Source organism: Empidonax traillii, unplaced genomic scaffold (assembly GCF_003031625.1).
Source record: "Empidonax traillii isolate 1590-97213 ecotype Southwest subspecies unplaced genomic scaffold, ASM303162v1 scaffold62:size2133460, whole genome shotgun sequence".
NCBI lineage: Eukaryota > Metazoa > Chordata > Aves > Passeriformes > Tyrannidae > Empidonax > Empidonax traillii.
In genome coordinates this window covers 1,429,086-1,444,985 of record NW_020955255.1, presented here as the reverse complement: position 1 = coordinate 1,444,985, position 15,900 = coordinate 1,429,086, and the positions used below count along the sequence as shown (strand labels likewise).

Below are 15,900 nucleotides of genomic sequence, written 5' to 3'. Positions count from 1 at the left end.
AAATATTACATCCTTGATGCTAAGTCAACCTGGCTTACTCTTAATGTGCCCACACAAGGATGTAAAGCTTGCCTGTATTATATCTAAACTTAGAAAATACCAGTTGTGTCTGTTGTACTCAAAAGGTTTTGGAAACACAGAAATCATTAGAAGAGTAGAAATATTTTAGCTCATGTGACTGAAATAGATTGATGATAAAAGCAAGATGGGGAACCAGTTGGGTATTTCCTGGATAGTTTTACAGACTTTTCAGGAAAATAGCAACTTGCACATTATATCCAAAAGCAAATTCTGCATGTATTCACAGGGAAATAAAACCCAATAAAAACTGCCTTTGAGAGACTTTTTATGCTTTTTCCATGTTGTGCCATTTTCCTTCATTGGTTATATTCTCCATTTCCTGCTAGGCATTTTCATTCAGCTTTTTTTTTTTTTTTCCCTCTGCCTGCTTGGAGAGTAGGATTTAAACAGTTTATGACTTGCTGTTACATTCATAGTGCAGCACACAACTCCTGACTCAAAGGTATTTTATTTTTTGACTTCTCCCTAGCTTAATGGGAATTCTGATGTTTCTAGTGAGTGGTACAAACAGTACAGCACAGAAGGCAGCATGAGATTGCTGCACAGTAGAGTGATAGTAAATTTTCAGTTTTTAAAGAATTGACTTTTTGTAGATTTAGAATAAGAAGGGAAGGTCATTTTCAGGCACGTAATTGTCAATATATTGCTTTTTTTGAGCAATCTAGCAAAACATGTTTTCACTGAGATCATAGACTCATAGAATTAACTGGGTTGGAAGAGACCTCCGAGATCATCAAGTCCAACCCTTGATCCAGCCCCACCGTGATTACCAGATCATGGCACTCAGTGCCACATCCAGCCTCATCTTAAAAACCTCCAGGGATGGTAAATCCACCACCTCTCTGGGCAGGCAATTCCAATGCCTGATCACTCTCTCTGTAAAGAACTTTCTAATATCCAACCTAAACCTCCCCTGGCAGAGCTTAAGCCCGTGCCCTCTTGTCCTATTGCTGATTGCCTGGGAGAAGAGACTGACCCCCACCTGGCTACAACCTCCTTTCAGGTAGTTGTAGAGAGTGATGAGGTCACCCCTGAGCCTCCTCCAGACTAAACCACCCCAACTCCCTCAGCCTCTCCTCATAGGAGATATTCTGGCAGGATATTTTTAGTGTAGTTGTCAGTCCTTATAAGATCTTTCTGTTAACAGCATGTTAATATTTAGAAAACAATGTGCATTTGATATATAATCAAATGCATTCTAAGTTACAACCTAAGTGTGAATGCAGATAGAAAAATGCCACTCTGTGTATTCGATTATTTTTCTGGTTAAAACTCCATTCTCTTTATTTCACCTCTTGTACTTACAGTTATTCCTTTTGTTAAGCTGTCTCTGCCGAGTGGTGGCGGTTGCTACCCAAGTGCCCTCGGAGCTCCTGGCCAAGTCCGGGAGCGGAGGTGTTCCCGTGCCGTGGAATGAGCTGCAGGAGCGCCCGTGCCCGCCGGGTGCCGCTCGAGCAGTGCGAAAAGGGTGTTCCTCCCTCTGCTCGGCTGTTTACAGCTGCTCTGGTCACAGGGGTGGGAAATTCCTCCCGGCAAACAAAGGCCATTTGAGCCTTTGTTTTAATAATCCGGGGAGGGAGTGATGGAGTGTTTGATCCAGCCCTCAGATTGAGAAGATTTATACAGGTGACAGAAGGTCGATGTCAGCAAGGCAGCTGTTTGGATTTCTAGTCCTTTACTCTTACCTCAAATTTGTTTTGTAATTCAAAACTTGGACAAATGCACAGCAAACTAGATTTGGTATTGAAAATATTCCTTTAGATTGTATTTCAAACCTTCAACCCAGATATGAGTCCTCTGAAATGCTGGCTGTTCCAGCCGCTCACTGTAAAATAGCTTGTTGGGGATTGTTCCGCTGTTCTAGAATGACTAGTACTTACACGTTGTGTGGCCATAAATACATACAGTATTGTATGCTTAATGCATTGACAGAACAGCTCTGCATTATTTGATTTCTACAATTGTCCTGTAAATGGGAGACATTTCTTTTTCTTTTGGGTTTTGGGGACTTTTTGCTCCTGTTGAGAGTATTTCTCTGAAGATCTCCAAAGATATGCTGTCTCTTATAGAGCAATTTGTTTTTTTCACTGACAAATAGTTGCCTATCCAGGATTCAGTCTGTAAAATAGAGGTGGTGATTTTCTTGGTTTTGACACTTTGAATTTTTCTTCTGACACGCATATTTTCTGGGTCTATCCAGGCTGTAGTTTAAATGCAAATATACCAAGAAATCTGAAAAAATGAAATGTTTACAAAAGCACTAGTCTTTTGTGTAATACAGAGAGCTGGGTAAATGAAATTGGCTTGCTGCTGTGCTGCACCTGTTCTTAATATTTTCCTTGCATCTTCACTAGTTATGTTATATTTGTAGTGTCTCTGCATCTTAACCATTCTGGAGCACTTGATGCTTGTTTCAGCTGTGGTGCACCTGATCATTATGGGACCACACAGCTACCTTATTTACATTCCCCCCAAAAGTTAGTGATACTGTGAGAAAAAAACTAACTTCTTGGGAGCCATAGAAAACGATAGCAACTGAAAGGTACTTATGCACATGACTCATTTGAAACACATGTATAATCCTATTAAAATCAGCGGGACTACTTATGTATTTTAAGGTAGGCACCTGCCTAAGTACCTTGGTAATTCAAAATCTGTAAGAGCAGCAGAGACTGAGTAAATTCCAGACCTAGAAAACTAGGAGAAATGCCAAGACTTCATGAGACCTTAGGCAGCACAAGCAGTGGCACCAGTTAGAACGATTAGCTGGCTAGGAATGGAATTCAGCTGTGCTTTGGAAAAGCTGATATGTCTTAGGGTTATTGAGTTTTATTGTTTGTTAATTTGTGGGTATTTCACTGCAGAACTTGAAGTGGCCATGTGGCACAGAAGAGCATGTCTTTCAGCTTTGCAGCATGCAGAAGCTGTGAGGTCCACATGGCATAAATGCTGTGCATGTAATATCGGATGAGAAGGTGGTGTGAGATTTTTGTGTAATGAAGGTGCATTCTACAGGCCAGTGAGCAGTAAAACTGCCACATAAAGCTGTGAAGTAGCAAAACCAGCAATAAAAATGTATTTCCCGCAGGAGCCTTGACGTTGCAATTACAACCAGCTAGCTTAGCTGTAAATATCTCTACATGGAAAAGCACTAAATAAAATAAAACAACAAATTCTGTTGCAGGAAGCATGAAGATTCAGTGTATGATGCCAGAACCTCTCCTCGCTTAGCAGTGGGAGGGACGCATCATATTTTCATGTTAACAAGAACTGATAAACAGGCTCTCACTATTTTCTTATCAATGGCTCTTTGTTTCTGATAAGGAAATTGCCAGACTAGACTTCCCAGAAATTTTTGTCTCTTACAACAGCCTACTGCTGCAGGCGTCAGCAAAACCTTGCAGCAGCAGCAGTTGCTGAGTAAGAACATCTGACATAAGTCTGGAGGTATCAAAATGTAGCTGATGGAACTGCATGTGCCACTGTTGTATCCCGGCATTGCTGTGCTGGCTGCCATAGCAGCACAGCACCAGCCTGTGGAGTCAGAGGAGAAACTCTCCTGAGTTCTGCTGCAAACACTTGTGCCTGTTTGCTTTGTTAACATCACTTCTTTTGAAGTATTTGCAGCAGATCAACATTTGTACTGATCAGAGGTTTCCAGATTTAGTGATTCACCTGTAGGGACTTCAGTTCTTTACTGACTTGTTAGTGTTATCACTAAGAATGTATAGCACACCAGAAAGATTCGTGATTATGTAGCTGGAGAAAAATATTCTGTTGACAGATTAAACCATACTTCAAGGCTTTGTTGAAAAAGTTTAGTCTGTGTGAACAGATAGATCACAGTGCAGTACTGAGGAAAATGGCATATCCTTTTCTCAACAGGGTATCTAGGATAGCTTTAAAGTTTATCTGAGCTACTGACATACAAAAATAGCATATATGCTATGTTGACAAAATTATGCGTTGTGGTAGGCCAAAAAGACAGGGAATAACCAACCATACAGCACTGTAAAGAGCTTGCCTGTTCAGCTAAAATTTTTAACCTCTTGGAAAAGAAAATATCTAGAACATATGTCTGTATTTATTCACCCATGTAGCCTTTTTTTTTTTTTTTTTTTTTATCCTTCCAAAGCACTTTAAAATAATGTTGCAGTGTTACTATGGAGTAGATTAATATTTTTCATTGTTTACAGACAAATAGACTTTGGTTCTGAAAACTTAAAAAGCTTGTCTAAACCTGATAGTATTGCTGAAACAAGTCTTTATTGTTTCTACTTTTAGTTATTCTCGAGTAATAAGTAAGAAGTCTGTGGCTGTAGAAAAATAGGCGAGAAGTGAACCACTTCATGGATAGCTTTGTACATGTAGTAGTTTTGAACTTGAAGGTGGTGTGTTGTCCTGTGAGAGAACACAGAATCATGGAATCATTTATGTTGGAAAAGACCTTTAAGATCATTGAGTCCAGCTGTACACCTAACACTGCCAAGTCTACCAAATGAATACATGAAGTATTAAAGCTTAAGTTATATTGGTGTTCTAGCAGTAATAGCCAGTTCTGTGTCTCACTTTCATGGAGTTTGAATAAGAAACTTTTCACCTCCAGAGATTGTTTTATTTGGTGAACATGTTTCTCTTTCAGGTTAATAGACTTAAGGTTTGCTAAAATAAATAAAAAACCCAAACCACGTTATAGACATAGAGAACTTTTATGAGAACCAAATGTCCTAATGCCATTATCCCCTGAATAGCCTTCAGAGTCAAATGCCGTAAATGCATAGAGGAAGATCTGATTGCTGAGTAATCTGAGTTGCCTCCACCTTTCATGAAAAGCCATCTACTGAATATGGAATAAATTCCTAGTTAGTAACAGAAGTGGAAGCAATATTTTTTAGTTTGAATAAGTGAATTTGTCAACATTCCTGGATACAGGATTACCACTGGAGCATATACTACCATAGAGATGTCTGCCTTTTTTTTTCCCCCTCAGAGCAGCCATCTCTATGTGCCTGTATTTTGAACAAAGATTTCAAAGTATAGAGAACATAAAACTAGTGGCCATGGTTCTAACTAATAATAGCAATTAAAATATTTGTTTTGTTTTGTTGCAACAATATGTTATGCATGGTTAATACTTTTCTGCAGTCTTTCTCTTTTGCTTCTTACAGAAAAAAACCTAAAGAATTTCATAACCGTGAATTTATTTCAAATTTGAATGAAGAAAATTAGGATTTCATTTACTTCTGAACTGTTTGAGTCCTCAAATTTTAAATAATGTCTTCTCAAAAATCTTTACTAATTCCTAGCTGTCCTCTTGACTTTAATGGCAGCTGTGTTTTAATCCAAATTCAAATGCAATCTTTTGCTTTTTGCAATATTTTTTTCAAAATTCTATTTGAATTAAAAATGTTATCTCTTTAAGTCTGTAATATCATCTCATTTTTTTTTCCTAATTTTATTGAAGAGAAGTTAAGAGAAAGGATACAGAAGCACTTACATGTTCTTCCCTCCGCTTGTCTGGTTTGTTATAATAATACAATGGTGTGATCCCAACTTCAGGTACTGCACAATCTACTTCAGGAGGACAAGTAGAATACCAAGCTCTGTCTGGAATTTGCTACATGGCATGGTATCATTTCGTTGGCCTTATCTGGACTAGTGAATTCATTCTTGCCTGTCAGCAAATGGTGATTGCTGGGGCAGTGGTTACTTGTTATTTCAACAGGTGAGTGCAGAATTGCCCCTGAAAACTTTTGGGGATTTTCCAGCTTTTACTTTCAATCTTTTTCAAGGAAAAATAATCTGAAATACATTACAATTTATGTCAGTATCTGAAATCCAATTTACTGTAAAATAATGTTGCTTGTTGCAAGATCTGTTGTGTTAGATTTTACAATATGCATGATAATAATGTGACTCAGCCCTACCTCTGGAGATATTAGGCCAAACTGAGCCTTCCTATAAGCCATTAGAGCCGAGTTGACTCTGGTGGAATTACCATTCAGAAGGCATAGGCTGCATTTGACCCTTTTCCAGGAGAGTGCATTAGCTCCAAATGAGAAGCTATCTAGAGTCCTTGGTAATTTCATGTATTCAGAGGCATTTGACCTTTTTGTAAGTGTTCATCCCTGCCCTGGGTTTTCCTTATTCTAACTGCAAAACTGACTGGTCTATTACTCTTTTTTTCATTCTGTGCAGTTATTTTCAGTAAACTGTAAAAGCTTTAACACCATTGTTAAATATTCAGAGATGTGTAAACCAGCTTCCTTGAATTTTATACTGCCCTGGAATGCAAATGTGGAGGAAATGAGGAAAAGTAAAACGAAAGTGAATTGGTTTCATGCACTCATTGTAGGGGAAGATTTAAATCTCACAATACGTGATTGAATTGTTTGACAATGAGGAGCGCAGTAGCCTGATAACATTTTTCCTCATAAGTATTTTATGAGCTCTCTCATCCTCATTGCTCTGTATTTCTGTGCCCAGTGATGAGATTTTCTGATCTGGGAAAAACTCTGGCATTTAAGGCATTTCTTCATTTTGTGTTAGAGGAATATGTCAATAACCTCAATTTGTTAAGAAATTAGCCTTTGAGGAAGGTGATGTGAGAGTGAGGTGGGGAGCCTGGTGGGAGAGGGCTTGGGGACCTTGAAGCACTGTCAGCAGCTGCCTAGGACCATCTGGCTTGGGAAGTGGGGAAGGGAGGCTTTAGGCTTCTTCAAAACTTAGGAAGCAGCTTTCTGTTGATGGTCTCCAGAATGTATCCCTGGATGTTTCAGTGGCTGATCAAGAGGCCTTCTACCTTCGGATAGTGTGTTCCCTTCAGCCCAGCAGAGACACCAGTGCAGGCTCTGCCTGCAGGAGTGGATCCATAAAGTTTTCCTGCAGCAGCCAACAGCCCATACTGTTCCAACCAAAGCAGCAGGGCTGAAAGACTGATAAAAGCCAGTGTCCACCACTGGTTTAAGCAATATTTTACCATTGCATCCAACAAGCCAAGGCAGGACAATGTTTAACAAGTGTTTTGGGAGCCTGTCCTGGACGCGATTCTCTACACAGCCAACAGCTGTGCTGCTGAACCAGTGCTTAGGTAAAAGAGTAAAATCTACAGTGTCGCTTTTTAAAAAGCTGAGGTCTGTAGAGTGATGTAGTTTCATGCTGTTGTTTTACATGGCACGATAGGACCTGAAAAGGGAGGAACTTGCACTTCTGATGTCATCTCCTTTTTTCCCATTGAAGCTCTAAACACAAGGAACTGGCATAGCTGTGCTGCTGTGGATAGTGGGCTCCTCTTTTCTTGTAAGCACATGGAGGAACCTCAGCTTTAGCAGCTGGATGCTGAGGCACTAAAGGTTCATTTAAACTGGCTTGAGAAAGCACAGGAAAGTCAAGTAGTTCTGCGGAGTTCCTGGGCTCTGTGCTGCAGTGCATTTTGGTACAATACACCATATAAATCCCCAAGGCAAAGGCACCGTCCATATCTTGTTCACACAGAGCTGGGAAGCACCTGTAGAAACTGCTGTGATGACATTTACTGCTCTGTTAGGGGCTTCCGCTTTCCAGCTATTTTTTACTGCTGCAGGAACTGGCTGTGGAGTACAGAAGGTTCCTGCTCCCAGTTGTATTGAAATCATTTTGTACCTCTACCATCGAGCTCTCCTCTTGCTTGCCAGGTGACATGTACTGTGTTGAGAGAGTTGTGCTTGGAAGGGGAAATGCAGCTCTTCTGTGGTGGTAATCCCTTTTCCCAGCCTTTGTGCTGTCAGCACAGATCTGCAGAGATGCAGAGCAGTGCAGGAATGGGGAGAGGATGGTTAGCTGCAGGAGCACTCACACCATCAAGGGCAAGGGTTATCTCGAGCTGTTCCAGCAATTCTGAGCTTGTCTGCTGTGTGTTTTTAATGTATTCCCTGGGGGAGCATCATAAAGGCATGTCATAAGAGTTTGTTTATGGTATCTTACAGAGAGACTTTCTTCTTTGCTTGTAAGTGCTCTGAGGAAATGGCGTGGCCTTTCCCTGCGGAAATCTCCTTCCAAGCACACGCAGCAAATGTGCTGCACGGCCAGCAGCCACAGTGCCATCGCAAATGGGGAGGGCTGGGGGCCCTTCTAGTTGGATTAGCTTTACAGGTTACTTATGTTTGACCTGTAATACCATGAATGAAAATGAATTTTGCCTTCTTTTATTTTAGATGAAACATGAATAATAATTATAAGAATTATAAGGAAAATCTGTTCTTTTTTTAATCTGTTTGGAAGCAAAGCAAGAAATCTTGACAGATCCTATTCTTGTGATAATTCCTAAAAATAGGAAAAGAAGGTGTGGAAAAGCGTGTGTAACAAAAAAGAAAGTGTGTAAAAATTTATCAATACTAAGTTTCACATTTTGACATTCCTACTCATTATTCAGTCCGGTTAAAAATAACCCTTCTTCATTTTTCTCTTCAGTAGCAAGTACATTATTAACACGAGTAAACTTTCTCCTTTCTGTGTTTCTTATCACTTGTTAACCTTTGACTTGCAGAAACTTAATAATTTGTATTGCAAGATCAAACTGAGTGTCATAGGTAAGGTGATGTATGGGGCAGAAAGAAACAGTGGTTCAATATGAATAGAATAAGTCATGCATATTGCAATGAATGTGTTCCTAACACAGAAAACTGACGCCTTGAAAAAACCCAACCAAACTGCCTTATTCAGTATAAAATTCCACTATCCCCAAAGGTGTTCCCCTCGTTGTAAGATCAAAAATAATAAATACAGCAACTGCTTTTCTGGAATTTCCTATTTAAAATAATGTGGTATATTCACATATTTAAATACAGCTTCTCAGCTGCAAAGTATTTAGAGTTTTGAATGAACTGCAGTGATACCTTCAGGATTCTTGCAGAACTCTAATACCTATCTTGATATAGTGTGTATAATATAAATCCTTACTGTGGTGAGGATTTCATAAAAATATAATTTTATAACTTTTTAGCCCCAGCCAGTCAGTCTCTTATTGGTGCCTTTAAATTTTTTAGTTTCCTATGAAAATCATTGATTTTTCAAGAAAACAAAGGTTTTGAAGGAATCACTTCTAAAAACAGGGCTTCTTATTTGTGATATGAGGTCTGATCTTTAGTCAAACTGCTGCTGGTTCTGTTGCCTAACTGAATTTTTCAGCGTTGGGCCATTTGCTTAAGAGTTGCTTTATAGAAGGGCTAATTATGAATATTCATTAGTGTGGGGTTTTTTTTTAATCCCATGAAACAGTTTTTAAAGGAGTGAGGGAGTGTCTTTAAGTTGATTTCCTGGGTTTTATGTAAATTCTTGAGAGTGTGTCATACTACTGTCTGTAAAAGACTGACATTAAACTGAGCTTTATAAAGGAACCAAAAATATAAAACTTCTATTTAGGCCATTTTTTTTTGTCTTTGCTGTTTGATTTTGGCAAAGACATTGTTTCTCAAAAATAATACAGGTTATTGTGCACTAGTACTACGAATTTTTAGTCTAAATTATAATTCTAACCGTATAGTACAATATTCCCTTTTTTGTGTATGTATTCCCTTTTAAAGGAAACCCTGCTGAGTGAGAACAAACAAAAAAAATTAATCATTTGAACAAAACATAAAACAAAATTTGGCCAAATTGCAACTATAAAAGTAGATAGTAGCTCTCAATTTTACATTTGAGAACTTGTCATTTTTTTCTACTTTTAATTTTACCTCTAAGCAAGAAATAGTGGATTCATTCCCTCAGGCAGAAATCTTGCAGAAACAACAGTCAAATGAAAGATTGCAGCAAATAAGAGAAGTGACAGAAACTGGAGAGAGGTGTTCAAGGAGTGTTCTCAGATATTACTCACTTCTGTATTTTCCATTGTAGTTTTTTTCCTAGATATTTTTCCATCACGGGAAACAGCCATTGCTTAAGAACTAAACTAATTCAATGGAATTTATAAACTTGGCTGCTTTTTTTTTTTTTTTTTTTTACTAAGGTGAACATTCAAATGAAGTCAGTAGAAAAACTGGAGTAGTTCAAGTAGGAAAGGAGATAATGTCTTAATCCTTAAAATTTTGACGTACTGAAAAGACACAATGCTTATCTTCTTCAATAAGTTTCTAAACCATTTCTAAATTGTTTGCTTTTCTTTCTAGAAATAAAAATAGCCCACCACCTCACCCAGTCCTGTCTTCCATATCAGTTCTCTTTTGCTACCATCTAGGAACTGCTGTCAAGGGCTCATTTCTAATCACAATACTGAGAATACCAAGGATTGTTCTTTTGTACCTTTATAATGTCCTAAAACAAAAGGTAGGTATATGCTTCTGAAAGACTATAAAAATAATAACTAAAAGGTGAGATCACAGGGGGGGAAAAGTGAAAAATATATTTCTTGCTTAAAAGTGGATGATATTACATGGATTTTATATTTTATCCTGTTTTCTTCATTAAGGAAGCTTTTTTTTCTCTCATCTCAGATATCAATGCTTCCTTTTTCCTCTCAACTCAGATAAAAAGCAGAAAATACCAATATTACCCCCCCCCAATTTAGTTTTTATATGGAAGGTTTTTATGAAGGGTAGAGAAAAAATTTGGCAGAATGCTCTATTAAAAATATTTTGCATCATAAATTTTTAAAAAGCAAAAGTAAGAATATTGTTGGATATAAGATCTGTTATAGAAAATATTTCATCTACTTTGTAATATGAGTTTATAGAAAGAATATATGAAAGAAGAACTATTCCTGAGATTTGTGTAGTGTCCAAAACACATCTTTTAAGATTTATAAAACATATAGCTGGGCTATTTTGAATGTTTTTTCACCTTCTTTTTACCTTTCATGCATCACCACATCTGTTATCTTCTGCTGGAAACATGCCAGTGTAGTTAATTCTGGCACTTTGGCAAGGATGAGAGGTCTCTCATGCTCCTTTTAATAGGATAGAAAGATGTGGATGTGGAGGTGTTGGGTTTATGTTGCTTTCTTATGAAAGTTTTGGTTCTAAAGCTTGGTGAGTTGTGTCAACCAAGAACTTTGTATAAAGATGATAGGTGGGATGACTTGGAATATTTTCTGCCCTCAAGAGAAAGCGGGATAAGTGGACTCGCTGGGTGCGCAGCTTGATAATCTGAATAGCTGTAGATTTAATTAGCAAAGATGATCTGTGGCTGCAGCAATGAGCTACAGGCTCCTTTTGGTCCAGTTCCCAAGCATTCAGCTGAGGATGTTACATGACCCATAGCTGTAACTGCTGCTAAAGAGGCTGGAAAGTGCCGTGGCCAGCTCTTGTCCTCAGTCCACAGCAGGATCCCCCCAAGAGTAACCTAATTCCTTCTCATGGGAGAAAGGACAGACTATGGCCCCTTTCACTGAGGCCCTGTCCACGAAGGTCTAGAGTAGTGGAACTGAAGGATGGAGAAGCGATGCTGCGTTCTTGTAGAGCTCACCCAGACTTCACCACCCTTGCAAAAAAATGCTGCTGTTCTCTGTGAACAGAGAAAAAGTTAGGGGTCTGAAAGCTTGCAGGTAAATTTATGGATAATTTTTACACAAGAGTCGTTAAGCAGAGTCAGAGAGAAGATTGTAGCTGGAGTCCCTTGCTGTAGGCTTTTAACAAACAATACTTACTGAGATAATATAGTTTTAGTAGAATCATTTGTCCAGCAATACATGACAAAAGTAAAGTATTTCTCTGTCAGGAATTTGCATGTATTTGCATCACTACTTTAAGGGATTTATTCCTGGAGTATTTTCATTAACCTTTTTGGAAAAAGTTGGGAGGTTCGTGGTTTCTGCACGAACAACAGGAGTTGTTGGGATCTGAGTTTTCCTGTAGTGACTGGAAGATCTCTGCTTTCCCAAGTAAGACAAAAACATTCTGACCCCTTGAAAAAGAAGGTTAAAAAGACTCAAATATCCCCGAACTGAATTTCCTTTTGTTAAGAAAAACAGCCAGTAAATTTGTAAGGTTGCCATGGCTACCAAGATGTCTTTTTCTTATCTTGCATCATCTTTGTGATGAACAGTTCTGAGCTCATGATGTGATGGGAGTACAGGAACATGAAAAAAACAGTGAGCTTTATTGCTCTGTTTCTAGTGTGAAATTAATATAGATCAGTGGTCTAAGAATAGTCTGTTCTACAAGCTTTTCCTTCCTGTCCCAAAAAATGAATGTATGCTCTGAGTTAAAACACATATATGTGCATAAAAGGCCTTCTGCCCATTCTTTTATTTTTGTTCATTAGGGTACCAGTCGTTTTAGAACTGTGAGGGGTTTTTGGTAAAAAAAAAGTTCAAAATCTGTCAGTGTACTCCTGGGTCACTGCAAAGTACTGTAAGGGTTACTGACTTGCCTGCTGTTTTGTTCTCCAAGCAGCTGTTAGCTCACAAAGCTGCTTGCAGCACTTATTTTCTTTTCCCAGAGAAGAATCTTCCATCCACAGGAAAAAAAAATGCCTACAGCTCATCAGTCATTAATACTGAAGGGTTTGAATTAAAAGCAATTCTTATAATCCTAGTGGAAATATCTGCTGCCTAAGTGAAAACTTTAGTAGAAGAGTCAGAAACCTATAAAGCAACTTTTTTCTAAAATGCCAGTTTTCTTTGAGTCTAATTATGTGTCCAGTAACCAATCGTTTCATTTTATTGCAGAAGAATGCAAAGTGCCTGTTCAAGTGCTGTTTCTGCTGGTTTTGCTGCCAGGAAAGTTGCTTAAGATACTTTAACCAGGTATGATTTGTCATCTCTGTCACTCAGCCTAGTCTGGATGCTGTGTGTGGGTGCCAGCCCTGTAACACGGCTAAAAAGCTACAGCCAGTGCCTGTTTCGAGCTGGCCACCTAACTTAAATAAAAAAGCCTTCAAGTGCAGATGGAACTTGTTGCAAAGAAACAGGGAATTGACAAATATGCGAGGTGCAAGATTTTAGAGAACTTTTTAATACAGCATGAGACAGCCCTTTCAGAGGGCCACTTGCTGTTTCTGTTGGTAAGAAGATTCAACATTTTGTTGAGATGTGCCAGACAGGCTACTGAAACACAGAGGGTCCAGGTGGAAGGAAGCAATGAAGAATGAAGAAAAACACCTGGACATTGAACCAGTTATCATTGAACTAGATACGGTGTTTTCCACCTGGAAGTCTTGAGTAAAGGAACTTGAACTCCTGACAGATTGCCATTATCAGTATATCTGGGAATATGATTTCGAATGTTAGAAGTCTTGTCTAAAAAGTATTTTTATTTGGAAAAGGATGATTTCTGCCATACAGCAACTTTTAAGGTACTAGACACTTTTTTTCTCCTTTTCTCTAAATGTGTTCCAGCTTTATATACATAATTGTAAATAATTAATTTTTCTCTTTGTCATTACCCCTTTTTTATGCCTGGTGACTGTGATATTCTTAATATGAAAGGGAATCAGATGTTCATGCTGATTCCTGACTCTCTGATTGCTGAGTTCTTTGTTCTCATTTCTGAAGGCAGTAGTGAAGTAAACAAGACAATTCTCATAAAGGGTCTGACTTGTCCTCTTAAGTACGTGCATAAGTTTAATCTTGGACAGCTATGAAGAGAAAGTTTTTAATTTAGTTCAGCCTAGATTAAATACTTGTGCTGTGAAATCTTTGATGAATTTTCCAGACTTATGTTTTCTAGGTAGGTCTTATGGTCACTGACTTGGAGAGGAATATCAGAGTTCATTTTGACTCCAGGCTTTCCACTTGCAGTTACCCTTTCCCCTTGACCTGGCTTCCTGCCTTTCAAAGAGATATCCAGCATCCTAGTATTTACTTTCTCCAGCTGTTGTATGCTATGTGTTTGTTAAAACAATTAATTACTGTAGTGTTCTTCCTTTTGTTTCAGAAGGCTCTTGTTCCCTTAAAAGATTTCCTGTTTCCTAATCTATTGTAGGCAAATTTCTGTTTTCATATGAGTTGTGGTTTTTAACCTAATGATCATAATACAGTGTTTGTTGTTAGGTAGTTGTTTGAATACCTTTTTGGCAAAGATGATTGTATTCCACGTGTTTCAAATCCAGGGCAGTTTGGGCAACAGTTAGAGAAGAAGAAAAGCAAGACTAGATTTTAATAGAAATTTTATCTGTATCAAGGTCTAACACTGGTCTTAAGTTATTTCATTTCATAGAGTAATTCATGTGTCTAATTAGTTTTTTCTCCCCCCCTTAACAAATGTGTTCAAACCTATTTCTTAAAAATATATTTTGACTAAGATCGAAAATCTTCGTCTTTAATTTTGTAAAATCTGTGGCCAAATGTAAAAGAGAAAAAAAAAGGGGGAAAAAAAAAGGGGAAAAAAAGTCTTCATTTTTAAGCAGCTTTGACATATTGGTTGATTAACAGAAGTAGTGAGCTCTTGAAAGTTCTTACTGAGATTGGTGAAAGCTTCTGGGAATAACCTTTAATTTTCCCATAGATGTTGAACATGGACTTGAGGGGTTAAGAAATTGCTTGTACCTACGTTTCTAAGTTCAAATTTTGATTTTTGTATGAGCTGAAATGTAGAACAGCTGTTACAGAAGTTGGTCCAAAGATCATTGTGTACATTAACATTCCTTACTATATTTTTGCCTTTTATTCTACTATTACTTTCACTATAGTAATAAGCATATCATTAACTGAAACTATAAAAAAAAAAAATCACTTCTGCACTATTTTCTTTTCAACCTGTTGTTACACTGCTTAGGTGATTTAAATTCTTTCTGCTCCTTCATTCACAAGTTTAATCAGGATTAAACAGAGTCCCTTGTTTTCCCTCTGAGAAACTCACAGATGAGAAACAGGTGCTGGAGGAGGTAGCCCTGGTGATAGAATGCAAGCTTCTTTCTTCCCATGCAGAACGAACCAAGTGCTCTGTTATGTTAGCAGAGAGTACTTTGCAGGCTGGAGTGCCATCTCGCACGTGGGATTTAACACTGACTTTGATAGTCGTGTACATCCCTGAAATGACTTATCCTCTGCAGGCTCAGCTAAGTTTCTGTTCGGCTCTCCTGGAAGTTAACTGAAACAGGCTAAAAAGTTACCCTGTCATCTTCCCATCACGGCAGAGTTCTGAACTGGATGCTGACAGTTGCCATATTTCCAGTGGTGGCTGTTGGAGGAGGGGTAATGTAAGCCCAGTGTCCTGTGCAGATTGCAATATGGATAATTACTTTCTGCCTTCCTAAATTTCTCTTGGATTCGCAACTGGATCCTGTGCTAAACTGTGGTGTAGTGTTGCTATGTGCTGTTAAACAGTTCACTCCTTAAGCTGTTCCATTTCAGTCATGGGCAAAGTGATTCATGTGTGTGTATAATCCATTAGTAACAATTGTAAAGCACTCTGGGTTCTGTGGCTGAAAAGTGCTTTCTGAATATAAAGTCATTATCCTTACTTGACAATTCTGTTTGCCAACACTTGTCAGAATTACCACAGATTTTTCCTCTTCTGGCTCTGGTGGCTTCAGTACGTTCCAGATAAACATATCCAATCATTTCAAGTAAAATCTAGGCTCTTGAAATTTCTCTTCTGTAAAAAGAATATACCGGTTTTTTAATGTGGTTTCAGAACTACAAGGCCTGTGTCTCTCCTGCTTTCTGGAGTTGTAGTTGCAGTCTTAACTTTTGATACATCAAAGCACTCACAACACCTTCCCTTTGCAGCCCTGTTGCAGTGTTGGTTTGGTTTTTTTAAGAATGCAACAATTTCAGGATAGTTTTGCTTTTCTGTGTCTGCTTTGTGTTCATCTGCAACCAGTTGACAAAGAGGCTACTCTAAAGTGCAGTGCCTGGGTTTCTTAAGGAGCTGCTGAGCAGTGTGTGGTTTCTCTGTTTCCATC

The 15,900-nt window shown here is 38.4% G+C and overlaps 1 protein-coding gene across 1 annotated transcript in view; it reads left to right on the top strand.

Annotated features, from left to right (window-relative positions):
- Positions 1–15,900, top strand: part of SLC44A3 (solute carrier family 44 member 3) — a 36,774-nt gene that overhangs the window by 11,148 nt on the left and 9,726 nt on the right. The window contains exons 10-12 of the mRNA XM_027879944.1: positions 5,641–5,806; positions 10,224–10,380; positions 12,722–12,799. Of these exons, the coding sequence (XP_027735745.1) occupies positions 5,641–5,806; positions 10,224–10,380; positions 12,722–12,799 (401 nt within the window). The remainder of the gene's footprint in view (positions 1–5,640; positions 5,807–10,223; positions 10,381–12,721; positions 12,800–15,900) is intronic.